Below are 18,472 nucleotides of genomic sequence, written 5' to 3'. Positions count from 1 at the left end.
GCAGAATTTGTGGATATGTAGGTGGTCAGTTTTAAAAGTAACACATCAGCAAAACGGTGTAGTTTTTTCAATAAAACCGACCACCAGTGGATGGTCGGTTTTATGTGTGTCACGTCATCGATACAGTGTCCTTTAGTTGGCATATAACCGACCACTGACGTCGGTCGGTTTTAAGGTGACCAAATCGACGTCGGTCAGTTATGTCCGGTCGGTTTTAACCTGTTTTCTTGTAGTGCTAATTAACAGATTTTACCCCCTCTTTTCTGTGGGCATATGTTATATATGATTTGTTAATCAGGCTTAATACAAAATTTTCAATGTGCTTACTGTGTTTAATTCAACATTGAACGAATTAGTAGAATCATGAATTGAAATAATGTTTGTATCTTCTTATTAATCATTCTATCCCATCATACTTATATATAGTGAATTTATCATACTTCCTTTATACAAAAATTTCAATTTGCTAACTGTTTTTAATTAACTATTACACGAATAATCAGGAATTGAATAAGGTTTGTATCTTCTAATTAATCATTTTATCACAACATATATATATTTATATATATATAGATACTGAACTCTGATTTTAAAGTACATTGGATGATAAAGATTTGTATATATAGAAAGTATCTATTATATAATTTTAAAATGTAACACCTGTATTCATAATTTCGCTTCACTTGCAGGAAATGAAGAAGATAAAGATCTGATCAACATTACCATTAATGCAGCTAAACGTTGGAGTTTGGATGAGGATGCACAACAGGCAAGTTTTGAAGCATTATTCCGTCGAACTGATGAGTCCGGACGTACTCCTTTAGAATTGGCGATGTACCACAATCACGTGAAGACCGTTGAACTCATCTTACGTGAAGATCCGGCCTATCAAAATGGCCAGGGCAGTAAAAATCATGGTCTTCTGCGTTTAATCAACCAAGCCACGGACAAAAAGTACAATAAGAATATTGTCCAATTACTGTCTAAAACATTCCATGCTGGGAAACCTGATCTTAAAGACGTGCTCGCTTTGATTATTGCTATTCAGACACGGGATACAGGTATGTTATATCTATGTATATTGTTGTATGTGCAGTAGGGCCGAGATTAAAATGTTAACCATTAATATTTAGATATTAATTTTAGAGAATTTGGACCACATTTTAGTATGAAAATATATAACAATTAAATATATTATTTTTTGGAGAATTAAATATTATTTGATTATCAATCAATCAATCAGCTGTACCCAGTAAATACCGTCCGGATAGTTTCAAGGGTGTAAACTATACGCAGCCTAATCCTCATTCGAAAAAGTGAAGAGACTGTTTTATCAAAAGAGTTACGGCGTGTGTCTGTAGAGATACGTGTGTTCTAGATACTTGATATACAATGATACCTAAAAGTACATAAAAGTAAGCGACACATACCTCCACCCATAGTTTTCTTTTCATAAAACTTACTTAGCTATGCTCTAAGAACCATCTTACTCTTTAATTCTTAACTAGTTGATAACGCCTGCAAAGCCTAATCAATTTAGTTAAATAATTATTAAAAATTATAATAATATAAGTGTCATGTCAAAATTTCTAATTTTTGTTCCGAAAATCAAACTCGAGTGCGATATTCATGTTATGATTATAATAAAAAGATTATAATTATTATATGATTTCAAAAAATTTATTATTTTATTAAAATATACTATTGAGTCGTATGAGTAATAGGATTACTAAGTTGAAATCAATATAATAATTGTAATTAAAAAAAAGGTTAAATAATACATATAAAATTATAAGTCATATAAAAGTAAAAAAGGAATAAAACTCTACATTTAGAGTTATAATGAAATGCAAAAAGGGTAAATCAAAAGTTGATGAAACCAAAAATGTATAATATATTGATCAATTAGCAATATATAAGGGAATAAAGAACACAAACTTAAAGCCAAAAGGGTGAAATAAAAATAAAATCAAAATTAATAGGTAGAAGTATAAGGAAAAAAAAATTAAACTTATTATAATCATACTATATGTAGAAGTATACCATAACAAAAATAAAACCAAAATTAATCCAATCATAATGCATGTAGAAATATAACTTGTATAAGTATAACACGAATAAATGGTGTAATCAAAAGTTTGGTAGAATTAAATAGAATTATAAGATATACCCCTATGTCCCGTTGATTTTTATACGTGCACTATTTGCACGTATTTTGAGGCTTTTATAAAGTATAGTTTTATAATGTTTTTTTAATTTTTTTAATAAAAGTTTAAACATGAAACTTTTATTCAGAATTTTTTTTTAAATATTATGGAGTTATATTTTTAAGAAACATTGAAAAGCGTGCCGGAAAGTAATGTATAGAATTTAATGGCACAGAGGGAGTATATAATAAGTGAAACCAAAATTTGGTGGTACCAAAAATTGGTGAAACAAAAATTAATAGTACCATTTAAAAAAAAGGTTTCGCTTATTAATAAAGGTTATTAATGTCTCTTAACAAACACCTCACACTCAGTAGCCACACCAAAGATTTAGCCTCAACCTTTCTTGTTTACAACAATTAAGGATTCGCTCGGTTCCTCGTATGATACACTAGCTACTCACTTTTCCCTCCTAATTTGGTTTACCTAATTTTTGGTAATTGAGGAAGTACATGACAAAAAAACCATGTAAAAGTATATTTTAGCATTAACCAAAATTTGGTACACTCATTGTATTGTATTTTAACTAGAAAAATTGTTCTCCTTGTCATGTACATGTAGAAACATGTAGAAAAATAAACACTATATTAGGATGTCAGTATTTAATAAATAGTTAGGATTATGCAATTATGTAGTTGATTAAAATCGAATTCGGGTAACCTTAAAAAAGTAAATAAAAAATAAAATAGAAACTTAATTCAGAGAACCTGAAAATTTAGTATATATATTTGCATCTGAATTGTACTGGGTGAAACTTCTGTTTTCAGACTCTATATCAAAACTCTTGGAAAAGGATAATAAAGACTTTCTAAGTTTTGTCGACTCTCAAGGATGGACCCCGCTTCACTACGCTGCACATCACGAATTTGATTCTATACTGAGTGTCCTGATAGAAGCTCAAGAAAAAGTTGGAAATCAATTTGCATTTGTAGACAGGGTAACAACACCATTTCATGTAGCAGCAAAATGTGGATTTACTTCTACAGTTATACGCCTTCTGCAATTATGGTCAGCTCCGCCCTCACCAGACACAACAGTGGACAAACATGGTCAAAACATTATGCAAGTAAGGCCAGCTTCGCTCTCTCCGTACACAGCAATCGACGAAAATGGTCGAAACATATTGCACTTGGCTGCTCTTCAGAATAAGAAGGAGATGGTAAATGGTATATTAAGATACTGTTCATCAAGTTATAAGAAGCAGCTTCTAAGCCAAAAAGATATTGATGGCAATACACCTCTTCATCTACTTGTCTCTCGGGGATGCTTCATTGAGAAACTTATCCAATATATAGCACCTGATACGTCCACCAATAGCCAAAATTGGACTCCTAGAGACATGTTATATTTTCAACATGAAATTGTTGGTGAACAGGTATGCGAAAAATTCTAATAATTTTAAAACAATTTTATAGATGCAAACTTGTTACTTTCGATATCGATGATTATAACATGATTTGATAATACATATACAGTCGGTAAATTCTCTAGGGAGATTGTTAGGCCATTTTAAAACTAACGGTAGGTTAACTAGTAGGGTATATGTGTTCAATTTTTTTTACTAACATTCTTTAAAAGAAAACTTGTTACTTTCTTTTTAGGTACAAATAAAAATGGCAATCAATGATTTCAACGCCGATCCGTCTAGGAAACTTTTGTCTGGCAGTACCCAAACGAAAAATACTTTTTCGAGTTTAGTGCTTACGAGTAGACGAGAGAAAAAAGATATCATTTTTAATGAAGGCCAAAAATTGTTGATGGATGTAAAGAATGCAAAGATGGAAGATAATCTGCAAAGATACAGGGAGGGGACCAACAGCCAGATAGTAGTTAGTGCACTAATAACTACAATAACTTTTACGGTAGGATTCACCATGCCTGGTGGTCTTCGTCAAAGTGGAGGAACTAATGAAGGATTAACGGTTCTTTCAAAAAAGGCCGCGTTTAAAATCTTTATGATATCAGATGCATTAGCTTTGCTATTGTCAATATGTTCTTTGTTCATCTACTTTCTTGAAAATATGTCACAAGATCTGCAGCAAGTGACAAGACTTCATGCAACAACGGTTGGGCTGAACATTGCTTCTGTCATGTTGACGATGTTCGTTTTCATGACAGGAACATATGTTGTGTTATCCCAGTCACTAGCCCTAGCCATTACCATTTGCCTCATCGGTTCCCTCTTCTTTGTTTTTTCTGCTGTTCAACTGCTGAGGATTCTATATGATCGCCGAGTACGGAAGAATAAAGATCATGCGCATGAAGCTTGAGTGTGTGTGTTGCTATTTTTCAGTTATTTTATGTGCTCCAAGTTATGATATATGGAACCATGACTCCACTTAAGAGGACTGACGCTATTTAGCAGTAAATTACAATGTTGTTTCTTGCTTACTTGTGAAAGACAATGTTTTCACGGCCTGGGTTCACTTTGGTTTTGTATACTTAAAGAATATGAACAGTTCAATTGCTTGATGGTATGAATTACCATGAACTTTTATTATAAATTGGAGTTACATCAACATCTAGTTATCTAGTTATCTCCCATACTTGTTTTATTCCGGAACATAAAAAATATAAAGAACTTGATATAATGGTGAAAAAACAAGAAAAATTGGAGTCGTGAGTACATGGGGTAATTTTAAGTTGATATTGTTGTTAATAACTTACTAAAAAACTTTATTTTCCTCTTCAAAAAATTTTAGACTGTAGCTATTTGGTCCTGTCTATTAGAGTGTCAACCGAAAACATTTTAATCTTGTTAACCTTAATCTTGCGTGCTAAGCCAACTCTAAACATTTCTCTATCTTGGGGTGCCAATTATTACCGACTCACCTAAAATATTAATTTTTTATTTAATTTACCATGTCAAAATTGACACCATTTAATTCCAATAGCTAGGACTCAGTGTTTATATGATACCCACACTAACTTAAATAAAATCAACAATATATAAATAAAATACAATTATAGAGGTAAAATTTATAAATACATTTCTTAGAATAATTGGATTTTAGCTATATTGAAGGGATGCCAATTTCTCTTGCCTCCCTTCAAACACCCTTGACACTGTAATAACTTGGCACCAACAATGTTATGCTACATAGGACTTGCACCATGACCTTACATAGATGTTGCCTTAAAAATATGTTGTGGTAGCTATTGTAATTATAGCTACTACACCATTATCTTTTGGTATCTTTTGGTAGTTATCTTATACAGAAAAAGATAAAGTGTTGCAGTAAATAACTAAACAAAATTATCTTTAAATGAAAATGAAAATTAATATTTTTAATAAAAAGAAGAAAAAATTTCTAAAATTAAATTACAATATTACGATAAGAAAAATAATATTAAAATTAATTAAATTAACTTCATGATATGTTTATAATATATTTTTAGATTATACATATTTGTTAAATTCTAATAAAAGAACATTTTCAAGAATTATAATTCCAACATAAAGTAATTGATGGAGACTTATAACAATTGAATTATTACAACCAATAATTTGAGGATAAAAGATCTTTTAGATCTCTTTCCCTTTTTTATTTTACAACTCTCTACTCTAATATCTTTGGATATTATTCTAGATCGTATATAGTTAGTTGTATATTTAGATTTCCTAATTAGAATTAGATTCTATTTTTTTTAGTCGCGCATACATTGCTTGAGGGTAAACTAAAAAAGAATCTTTCAAAAAGTAGTCAATGATGGCCCTCTATGAATTCCCCTATATAAGTCATGGCTAAAGTTGCAGAAATCAGAGCTTGAATACCACTTGTAAATAATCCAAGGAACCTGATACGTTTAGGAACCACTAAAGGTACTAAAGAAACAAGAACAACAACTACTAATTTACAGCTAATATACTTCTGAAAAGTCAAAAACTAAGTGATAAAGGCTTTGTGATATCTCCTAAGATGTTAATGGGTAAAAGGATTGGAATTGGTTAAATATATTTCTTGAACTAACCCAATCCCTTTTTGTTAAGACCCGCATAAAAATATGCCACTGACGTGAGTAAAGCCAAAATAACAGTAGTATTTATATCATTCGTGGGTGCGGCTAACTCCCCATGAGGTAATTGTATGATTTTCCAAGATAAAAGCGCTCCTGACCAATTGTAAACAAAAATAAATAAAAACATTGTTCCAATAAAAGGCAAGGCAGGGGCCATATTCTTCTCCGGTTTGAGTTTTACTCACATCTCGAATAAATTCAAGTACATATTCGAAGAAATTCTGACCACCGGTCGGAATGGTTTGTGGGTTTCCGAACAGCTAGAGTAAATGAACCCAATAATATAGCAATTACAACTGAGGAAGGAATAAGTACTTGGCCGTGGACTTGGAAACTTCCTATTTCCAATAGATATGTTGGCTTCCACACCAGAAATATCTTATAAGCCCTTTAGTGTGTTGATGGAACATTATAAAATATTCATATTGCCCTCTGAAAAGAATACATCTTTAAGTAAAATTATTTTGATTTAAACGTCTCATTCTCTACGTGACTACTTGAATCCTATATATATTTATAATACTAATTACATTCTTGAGTACAACGAATCACATAATATCCCCCAGTTTTTTATTCCTTTTTTGAGATCTAAAAAGAGTATCTGAGATTCATAAATAGTAACTGATTACACAACTCTATAAAATTTTCAAAGTAAGGTAAGTTTTTTATCTTATTATTAATTAACATAATGATTAGAAATTACAGATTTCTTATATAGTTAGAACGCCCTTCACGAAATGCGAATACTAATTTGTTAAGAATTAATCGAATTGAAGATATAGCGTTATTGTTGGCTGAAATCGAAATATCTGTAAGATTGAGATCACAATTTGTATCGATTAAACAAATTATTGGAATCCCCAAAGTCATACATTCTTGAAAGGTTGTATATTCTTCGTGTTATTCAATGATAATTACAATATCTGGTAACCCCGTCATATATTTAATCCCGCCCAGATAAGTTTGCAAGTAAGAAAATTATCTTTTCAACACGGATGCATTTCTTTTCGGAAGAAGATGGAGTCTCCCTATTTTTTGTTCTGTTCTCAAATCTCTAAACTTATGAAGTCTCATTTCTGTAGTGGACAAATTCGTTAACATACCACCAAGTCATTTTTAATTAACATAATGACATTGAGCACTTATTGCAGATCATGCTACTAGGTCAGCTGCTTTATTTTCAGTGCCAAGCATTCAGAATTGTTTTCCCTTACTTGCTGCATCAAAAATCAAATCACAAGCTTCTTATAAAAAATGAGCGGTACTAGTAAGATTTAAAATATGAATACCTTTAAGCTTTGTAGAAATATAAGGGGCCATTTTAGGATTCCACTTCCAAGTACCATGTCCAAAATGAACTCCGGCCTTCATCATCTCTTTCAAAATGATGTTCCAATATCTTTTTATCATTTCTCCCCACACTCCCCTTTTTTTGACTGACGGAGTGGGGGAAAGATAACACTCTGTTTTGGGGGAAAATGGACGGGGAAATTGAAGATAGTAAAACACACTACACTCTAAATAATCTAAATAATATACTCTTTCTATGATAGTATCGAATTGGAGATGATTTGAAGGCGGATTGGTTCGATTAAGGTTCTTCGATTAGGAGTTCACGAATCAAATAGTGTTGTTCAATTAGGGCTTATACAAAGAGGCTCAATTGAGGTTTCAGAATATTTCTATTAGGTGTTTTCGGCATCTTCAATAAGTCAAATAAGTTATATATTCTCTTGCTCACCCTCTTTCTCTCTGTATCTCCCTATTTCTCTCCATTTCTCTCCATCCCTAGCTCTTTCTTTTTATCTTTGTCTCTGTCTTTTATTTGGCTTTACAGAGCACTGAGGAAGCAAATTTCAAACTCTTTTCTTTGAGGACTTTTCCAAATACCTTGTATGCATTGCGTTTTCAGCTCTTGTTTGGTGCTTTAGAGGTCGAAGTTTTAATTTTTATTGTTGGGTGAAAATGATCTTCAAGAGTATGCTAACATTTTGAGAGTTGGAGCGGGTCGATTGGGTTACAAGTTACTTAAATATTTGGCCTTTTCAGGGTTTAAGAATCTTGAAGTTATCGATATGGACCTCAATGTTTTTAATTTTAATCTTTAGTTTCTATTCAGTTTTGGTACTATTGCTTGCTTTTGTGTGACTTGTGAAAATTAATAGTTGTTTTTGGTTCTTATATGTAGTGGCTATTTTGCAAGTTTATTTTTTATCATAAACATTCTTTCTTATTGTAAACATTATTTCCACCACTAATTATTACTCATCTGGTCTCAGCTTATATGAAATCCTTGTTTTGATTTAATAAACAAACTAGTGGATTTCATAAATATTGTTTCCACCCCTTAATATAAATATTGTGAACATTCTTTCTTATTGTAAACATTATTCTTCCTTGAATTCTTCTTCTTCTTTTCTGTTCTCCAGCATTATCGCGCTATCTTTTATATTAAACCTGCATTAAGATAAAAAAAACAGAAATTAAAAAGAGGCAGAGGCAAGTATATAATAGTATGTAAATAAAATGTATCTAAAATTCATTACATTTTAATTCTTTTAACGATTAAAATCCAGTACATATCCTAGGACATTAAAAAATAATATCCTCAGGCTTTTATAAATCATAAATCAAAGCTCATAAATCATAAATCTGCAGACTATTATACATTTTAGTACTGGTGCTTCATTTTAGTAGTAATCTCTGTTGCATAAACTCAAAGCTCTGTTGATTTAATAAGTGGTGGAAAGAACTATTTATATATTCTTTCATCACTCACCTCAGCTTTTGTGAAATCCTTCTTTTGATTTAATAAACAAACTAGTGAAAGCTACATTTGGAGAGAGAAAGATGGTGGTAAGAAACTCCTCAGTTTTCATTTTATTATATAAATGTATCTTTGTTTATTTTTTTCTGTAATTCATTCTCATAGATCTGACTTCCTTTTCATTTTTCAACATCTGGGGTCCTTATTTCTTTTTTTCATATTTTAATAATTTTTGACAGTTTTCATTGATTCTATACTGATATTGAATTGCCCATCAGCCTATCTGATCTGCATGAATCTAGTATTGCTTTATGAATCTAGTATTGCTTTAGGCTTGTATGATCCATATGTTCCCTGTTTTTAATTGAGAATTCTACCAAGATTTTGATCAGTGCTAGTTGGTTAGGACTGGGTTTTGCATAAACTTCTGGACAAGGTATATTTTAGATGAGTTAGATTGGTTAGAATTATTCAACTATGTAATAGTCACACTCAAATTGTGTTTGAGTTGTTCTAAAGTATTTTATGCATATACTTATTTCTGTATTTAGTCCTGAGTTGTAGCTGGAATTGGTGTAATTTGTCTTAAAGTTGGTATTTTTAAGTTGCTTTGTACACAATAATGCTAACTGCTACTGTTGTAAAACTTTCCATGTGGCTTTACTGCAAAAGCTCGGGACACGATATAGTACTTGCTTATGCAAAGGTACGTCACTCCTAACTTTATACATCCCAAACTAAACTTTTTGTGTAATTTCCCTACTTGGAATATGTAGGATCACTACAACGTGATAACAAGTTTTACCGGTAGATCGACCTAGTTGGTGCTATTATTCTGAATTGGTTAGTTGGATTGTAAACATTGTTTCTTTTTTAATTTTTTATTGTTGTTTATTTTCGTATTTGTTCGAGTTTAAGTTAAGCTAGAGTAATGGTTAATTATGTTTATTTATTTATTTGAGGAGTTTAACTTATTTTATTAGTAAATTGCTCGTGACGTGATGGTGTTTACACAATGTAATGTCAAAACCGTTGTCTTATATCCATATACGTTAACATAGTAACAACGGTTTGTAATCGTTGTGTTAAATATCTACAACAACACTATATTTAAAAAAACTGTTATCTGACTCGATGAGAGGATACAACTTGTACAATAGTTTAAAAAAGACGGATATCCGTTGTTTGTTCTGGAGGTCACACAACTGTTTTTTCTGCAAAATCAATTCACCGTTGTATGATTTTTTAGGACGACGGTTTTTTTAACCGTTGTCTGTCAACCGTTTCTGATTGTAAATTTCTTGTAGTGTTTTGTTCGAAACACAATGAATTATTTTGTATTAGTCTTATTTGATTGTTATAATCCGTGTCAGTTATATTAAATATGCTGAAAATGTGTGCATTATACTCAGTTATGACAATGGTTTTTCAATGTGGTTGAAACTTGAAACTCTTAACATTAACCATTATTTGTTGGAATAATCTAAACTTGGTATCTATTTAGTTATGTCCGTTGATTTAGTGTCTGCAGCCCATGTCATCAGCTTGAATAAGTCCTCAGAGATGCTGTGCGTTTTTGTAGGAGCAGTGACATCATTTTATTCGGGTAGTTTATTTGTTTTTAGGAAAGTTGTTTTCCCATCATCCTAATTTTTAGCTAATCTTTGGTTGTCAGTTTTCTATATGTATTGCTTTGCATAATAATCAAATTAAGCCATTTTGTGTATCAGCTTTTACTCTGTTTTTCATATGCGAGTTGTGTGATATACAATTTTGTAACCTTGTTTTTCCAACACTGTGGTATCAGAGCTTCGTTTTACGTAGTGGATGCCCAAGTTTATGCCAAGGCCATCGACTATGGAAACAGATAAGAGCAAGGAGGGTACCGTGGGCTTGACATACCCCATGCTAAACAGAGGAAACTATACGGCGTGGGCGTTGAAGATGAGGGCTAATATGCAGGCTCATGGAATCTGGGAGGCTGTGGATCCAAAAGGTTCAAAAGCTGCCGTTGAAAATAGGAAGGATAATATGGCATTAGCTGCTATTTATCAAAGCATACCGGAGGATGTGTTGCTGTCAATCGTGGAGAAAGAGACAGCAAAAGATGCCTGGGAGGCAGTGAAGGTTTTGTGCCAGGGTGCAGACCGCGTGAAACAAGCGAAAGTCCAAACCTTGAGATCAGAATTTGAATCGATGAACATGAAAGATTCTGATTCTTTAGATGACTTTTGTATGAAATTGAATGGTCTTGTGACCAATATTCGTGCTTTGGGCGACAACATGGCTGAGTCGTACGTGGTAAAGAAAGTGCTGAGAGCTATGCCAAATAGGTTTCTGCAGATAACATCTGCCATCGAACAATTCGGTGATCTTGGGAAGATGACTGTGGAAGAGGTGATTGGGTCACTAAAAGCTCATGATGAGAGGGTGCGTGGACAGGTTGAGAATACTGGAAGTACGAGTACTAATCAACTCCTTCTCACGGAAGATGAATGGAGAAAAAGGGAGAAAGAGGAAAGCAAATTACTGCTCACTAGGGACGAGTGGTTGAAAAGATCAAATAGGAATGATGGAGTTTTTCAAAAATACAGGGGAAAGGGAGACACTCGAGGGTTTCGCGATAAAAGCAAGGTCAGATGCTGGAATTGTCTGGGTTATGGTCATTTTGCTGCAGACTGTAGGAAAGCCAAACGTGACAAGGAGCCAAAAGAAGAGGCGAACTTTGCACAGATACCGGATGACGAACCTGCATTACTGTTGGCTGAAAAACAAGATGATGAAGGCACTGTCATGCTATTGAGTGAAGACAAGGTGAGTCCGAAATTAAGTCAAGGTGGAGGAGAAAACAAATTTGTGTCAAACCTGTGGTATCTTGATAATGGCGCAAGGAACCATATGACCGGGCAAAGATCAAAATTCAAGGATTTGGACGAGAATGTAACAGGTCAGGTGAAGTTTGGAGATGGGTCGATTGTTCACATAAAGGGAAAGGGGTCAGTAGCAATCAAATGCAAAACTGGGGAGGAGCGAATTCTGCAACAGGTATATTATATTCCTTCTCTCCGAAGTAACATTATTAGTCTTGGCCAGTTATCCGAAGATGGGTACAAAATAATTTTAAATGGTGAGTATTTGTGGGTTCGTGACAAAAAGGACAAGCTTCTAATGAAGGTTAAACGATCATTCAACAGACTTTATAAAATTATACTTGAGCCTATTGATTATCGCTGCTTGTTGCCTGAAGAAAATAGTGCAGAATGGTTGTGGCACTCCCGATTGGGACATGTGAATTTTAACGCCATAGTTCAGATGGCATCAAAAGAAATGGTGCACGGGTTGCCGAAACTGTCTCATCCCAAGCAAGTGTGTACAGGGTGTTTAATGTCAAAGCAAGTGAAGAAAGCATATCCTCAGCAGTCGAATTATAGTGCAAAGAAAGTCCTTGAATTGGTTCACGGTGATCTTTGTGGTCCAATCACACCGTCGACCAAGGGAGGTTGTAAATATGTTTTCTTGTTGGTTGATGACTATAGCAGGGTCATGTGGGCGTATCTCTTGAAGTCGAAGGACGAGGCGTTTGAAACATTCAAAAGGTTTCAAGCTCGAGTAGAAGATGGACGAGAGAGAAAAATTCGAGCATTCAGAACCGATCGTGGGGGAGAGTTTCTCTCAAAGGAATTTATTGAGTACTGTGAGAAAAATGGCATCACTAGGCAATTCACGGCACCTTATTCCCCCCAACAAAATGGGGTTGTGGAACGGAGGAATAGAACAATGGTTGAGATGGCAAGAAGCCTACTGAAAGAAAAGCAACTGCCTTGTTATTTTTGGGGTGAAGCTATCCGTCACAGTATTTATCTCTTGAACAGGTTGCCCACACGTGCTATGTCGGGTATAACTCCTTATGAGGCCTGGTCCGGAAATAAACCACATCTTGGACACATACGTGTATTTGGCTGTTTGTCACATATGCGCATATCACGTGTGAATTTGACAAAGCTGGATGATAGAAGCAAGGCTACTATACACTTGGGAAAAGAGCCCGGAACAAAGGCCTATCGTCTCTACGATCCAGTAAATAAAAAGGTCTATGTTAGTAGAGATGTAATCTTTGAGGAAGCAAAAGCATGGTCATGGGATCAATATGAAGAAGGAACGGAGTTGCAAGGGGAAACTTTTGTCGTATTTGGCATGCGTACAACTGATTCTGGGGGCGAAGAGTTGATGGGAGAAACAGACTCTCAGAGTTCTAGTGTAAGTGCAACACATGTAGAGTCAGAAAATAGTCAAAATATTGAATCTGATACAGAGTCCACAAGTGCTTCAAACTCAACAGGTGAGTCAGATACCAGCAGCGAGGCCCAAAGATATAAATCTCTTGCAGAAGTATATGCAAACACAGATGAAGTTGAACTGGAGACAGACGAATTGTACTTTGCAGCAGCAGATGAACCAGTAAATTACAAAGAGGCGTCGAAAGATAAAAGATGGAAGGAAGCCATGAAAAAGGAGTTAGAGGCAGTCAAGAGAAATAAAACATGGGAATTAACTACACTTCCTCCAGGCCACAAGCCTATCGGACTCAAATGGGTTTATAAATTAAAGAAGGACACTAGCGGAAATGTCGTGAAATATAAAGCAAGGATTGTGGCAAATGGATACGTCCAAAGAAAGGGAATTGATTTTGAGGAAATTTTTGCACCAGTAACTCGTTTAGAGACTGTACGTTTGCTTCTCGCACTTGCAGCAAAGAACAAGTGGGAAGTACACCACCTAGATGTGAAGACAGCTTTCTTGAACGGAGAAATCGAAGAGGAAGTGTACGTTACTCAGCCCGAAGATTTCGTGAAGAAGGGTAGAGAACAGATGGTGTATAAACTGATCAAAGCTTTATACGGGCTACGTCAGGCACCCCGAGCGTGGTACGCCAAATTGAACAAGTGCTTAGAGGAGCTTGGATTTACTAGGTGCCCTTACGAACATGCTGTTTATACAAAGAAGATTGGTGAAGAGACACTGATTGTGGCGGTGTACGTTGATGATCTTCTAATCACTGGCACGCAAAGGTCAATCATTAAGCAGATCAAAAGGCAAATGAATGAAGTTTTTGAGATGAGTGATCTGGGGTTACTGTCACACTATCTCGAAATTGAGGTAAAATAAAGTCCAGGTTGTATAGAGTTGAGGCAAACAGCTTATGCGAAAAAGATTTTAGAAAAGGCTGGCTTGGGTGATTGCAATCCAACAAGGTTTCCCATGGATCCAAAGGAGATCATTACAAAGGACGAAGGAGGGAAAAGAGTCGATGCAACGCACTTCAAGAGTATAGTTGGAGGACTGAGATATCTCGTCCACACGAGACCAGATATTGCTTTTCAGTTGGTATTATTAGTAGGTTTATGGAGACACCTACATCAGTTCACTTGAATGCTGCAAAGAGGATCATGCGTTATGTGAAGGGAACATTGGACTATGGGCTCACATATGCTGAAGGCAGTGGGAATAATTTGTTAACAGGATATTCGGACAGCGATTTAGCAGGCCATGTGGATGATAGAAAGAGTACAGGAGGTATGGCATTCTATCTAAATGAAAGTTTAATTACATGGGTCTCTCAAAAACAAAGATGTGTAGCTCTAAGTTCGTGTGAAGCTGAGTTTATGGCTGCAACGGCAGCAGCATGTCAGGCCATTTGGTTAAAGAATTTACTAGCAGAAGTGACTGGTAAAAGCGGAGGTCCTGTGGTGTTATACATCGATAATAAGTCGGCTATTGACTTAGCCAAGAATCCAGTATTTCGCGGTCGTAGTAAACATATCGATATCAAATACCATTTTATCCGTCAATGCGTTGAGAAAGGGGAGATTGTGCTGAAGCATGTCAGTTCAGAAAACCAACGTGCAGATATGTTGACGAAGTCTCTGGCAACATTCAAGTTTGAAAAGCTAAGAAAATTACTTGGTGTGAAAGACCTGTCTGTAAAAGTTTAGATTACAGGGGAGATTTGTTGGAATAATCTAAACTTGGTATCTATTTAGTTATGTCCGTTGATTTAGTGTCTGCAGCCCATGTCATCAGCTTGAATAAGTCCTCAGAGATGCTGTGCGTTTTTGTAGGAGCAGTGACATCGTTTTATTCGGGTAGTTTATTTGTTTTTAGGAAAGTTGTTTTCCCATCATCCTAATTTTTAGCTAATCTTTGGTTGTCAGTTTCCTATATGTATTGCTTTGCATAATAATCAAATTAAGCCATTTTGTGTATCAGCTTTTACTCTGTTTTTCATATGCGAGTTGTGTGATATACAATTTTGTAACCTTGTTTTTCCAACACTATTTACATTCACTTACTAATGGTCATTTTTTATTTTTCCAGAATCAGAAGAATGAATTCTGGATGGAAAAACAGAGGCAAAAGGCAGAAATATAATATGAAAAACTAGTTTGAAAGGCTATATAAAGCAATTGTATGCCGGGCTCGACAAAAAGCAAGGCAAAGCATTTTTGATGATATTGAACGGAAGACCAAGTGTTACAAGCTACAAAAATGAACTTGACATAGATATATAGACTCTGCCCTGTATAATTTTTTATGTAGTTACTTTTGCTAAATGAAGAGTCTTTTCGAGGGTTGTAAACAACTTTCATATTCTAACCAATTGTTTGCGATATGTTAAGGCAAAATATACACGTGAACCCTATGACCAGCTAAGCCTTATTTCAAAATCTTCAACCAAAGATTACATAAAAAGAGATGAAATTCTTTTTGCCAACTGTCCAACTTTGAGAAATAAATACATAATTTTATACAAAAACAAGAAGAGAGAGAGGATTATACCTCAAAATTGAAACCACAGAAAGAGAAAAACAAAGAGAGTGAGTGAGAGATTTTTAACCTAAACCAAGCTCGTAACCTAAACCCGAATTAAAAAAAAATGAGACAGTGAGTAAGAGAGGCTGCGGTCCAATTCAAGCTCGAACCCCAGTTGCACACTTCAATCCCAAATAAGGATAATCCTTTTTTTATAAACAAAATAGAATGCATTAATTAAAACACTGGAATACAGTCGGAACAAATTTTCGTACTGATAATACAACCTAATTGGGAAACAAATAAACCAACAAAACAAACAGCGGTCTTGTTTTTAGATTGCATAACAAATAGAATAAAATCCTTTGAAATAAAAAGGTTTATAATAGATGTCCCATCAATCCTGCCTATATCAACCCTGGAGCTAGCATAATCACAATTGACCTTCACATAAATACCATAAGTAACCCAATATTTAGATTTTTTAGTTATATCAACTAAAATCTAAAATCAGAGAAACAATGTTTGGGACAACTTTGATAACAAGGTACAAACAAGTTCTCATCCAAAAAGGATTAGATCTCACCCAAAAAGAATATTTATTCAAAAGTTTTGAAAAAACAGTAAAGAAAAAAGATGGAAGAGTGAAACGGATTAAACAGTGAGAGTGGATTGTAGATCTGCGGAATGAAGAATAGAAAAGGTGATTAGAACCCTAAATTTAAAAACCGACTCTCATTAGAGAGAGAATCAGGGGAGAGATGTGTGAATGCAGGGGAGAGAGGAGTGAATGATGCAAATAAGGATAATCCTAATTGAAACCTAATCGAATCCTTCTTTTTGTCGTCTAGATTAGGGGGTTGATTCAACTTCTTGAATTGAATTAAATTGAATATAAACCTAGTTTCAACACCTAATCTAGACAAAGTGAGATAAGTGAGAAATTAACTGGAGAAATCCTAACTTAGAGAGTGAAACAAGGAGTGTAGAGGGAGAGGAGTGACTCTAATAAGCCCTAATTTCATTTTTATCATCCTCTAATATTTCATCCGCCGCTTGAATAAATTCACCGATTTTTGCGGCATTATCAATTATTCAGCCCAAATAATGGTATAAGCAGTTTTATTTATTCTTAAAATTTCTAACTCACTTTTCGTTCTCTATAAATTTTATAATATAGTTTTATAATATAACTAACTTCTATTTATTTCAACATTATAAAAAAGTAAGTGTATATATTTATAAAGAAAATCATTCAATCCTTTTTTAAATTGATTAATATTTTTAATAAAATTAATTAATTACAAAACTTTTATTACATTTTATGTAACATAGATATTTAATTATTTTTTTTAAGAATAAAAAACTATTTATCCAACATCTTAGCAACACTTTTTTCATATCTACTATAATTAACAGTACGAAATTTTTTTCTAATATTAATATCTCGACAACTATTTTATACAAATGGTAACACCTTAAAAAAATATTATAATAGCCTAGATTAAATAAACCAACTGCAACATTTTCTACCACAACACCAGAGAATTATATTGTACAAAGTCATCTATGCCATAATGTTTGAAATCGATCCGATTATCCGAATTTCTGGTCTAATTTTATACCTACATTACTCTCTGCATGGGCAAAGTGCGGTGGGGTGGAGGTTTGGGGAGTGGCAGGTTATTGGGCCCAACCTAAATTAAGGAATTCAAGGTTTAAACATCATGCACGGAAGGTATTATTTTCTGAACGGCTTTTATGGCCTAAAACGTCTATTATTATTTTTGGATGTTTTGCTATTACAAACAACGAAATACCACAAGAGTTAAATAAAACATGAATACCTCAAGTTTGATCATGTTGCAACTTTTGTACCTCAAGTTTCAAAATTTCAAAATGTGTACGCGGATTAACCAAAAGTTTATAAAATGCAGTCTGAATTAACGGAAAGTTTGTAAAACTTGTACCTCATATTTTTCTTCTATATGAATTCATGAGACTCCAGATTATAGCCGTGAGTTGTTCATGACACTTCCTCTTTGTCTTGAGCTAAATTATATGTATATTATACTGTAATAAGTGCTCCTTATTATACATGTAATCTTGCTTTTAATATTATAGTTTGTTCTGTTTATTTTTATTCATTGTCCTATTTTTTTCCTCTTGAGTGTACTATTAGGGTTTGATATGAATTAATATCTTGTAAATTTTTAAATAATATTAATAAAAGATAATTAGCTAAACTGTAATAAAGAATTCAATTATAATAATGGGTCTAAAATTTAGAATTAGAGTTCTATTTATTACCACATTGTAGAAATCTTTTTGTGCAAGTGATTTAAAATAAGAATATAATTTTTTAATTTTGGAATGAAGCGTGCCAATATTTTACAAAATCAATATATATGTTTAGTTTAAGTAATAAAAACTTTAGAAGTAAATTTTATTATTATCTAATTAAATTTAGGGTTTGTATGTTTGTGTACCTATAAAAACATATTAGAATAATGAAAAGGTTGTCATCTATCTTCTCTTTCGAAAATTATGCTGAATTTATTAGATGCCAATTGATTATATTTGTTTCTCTTAATTATATTATATCATGATTTGCTAAACCCTTCCTCTTTGTTTAATTATTGTATATAGACAAGTTGTATGTCTGCTT

The 18,472-nt window shown here is 33.6% G+C and overlaps 1 protein-coding gene across 1 annotated transcript; it reads left to right on the top strand.

Annotated features, from left to right (window-relative positions):
- Positions 1–200: 200 nt before the first annotated feature.
- LOC141696539 (uncharacterized) lies at positions 201–4,477 on the top strand. Its single transcript, XM_074500667.1, has 4 exons — positions 201–207; positions 690–1,061; positions 2,975–3,582; positions 3,809–4,477. The coding sequence occupies exons 1-4, from the start codon at positions 201–203 to the stop codon at positions 4,475–4,477; spliced, it is 1,656 nt and encodes a 551-aa protein (XP_074356768.1).
- The last annotated feature ends 13,995 nt before the right edge of the window (positions 4,478–18,472 follow it).

This window comes from Apium graveolens, chromosome 11 (assembly GCF_009905375.1).
Source record: "Apium graveolens cultivar Ventura chromosome 11, ASM990537v1, whole genome shotgun sequence".
In the NCBI taxonomy this organism is placed as follows: Eukaryota; Viridiplantae; Streptophyta; class Magnoliopsida; order Apiales; family Apiaceae; genus Apium; species Apium graveolens.
This window is presented reverse-complemented; position numbering and strand designations above follow the sequence as displayed.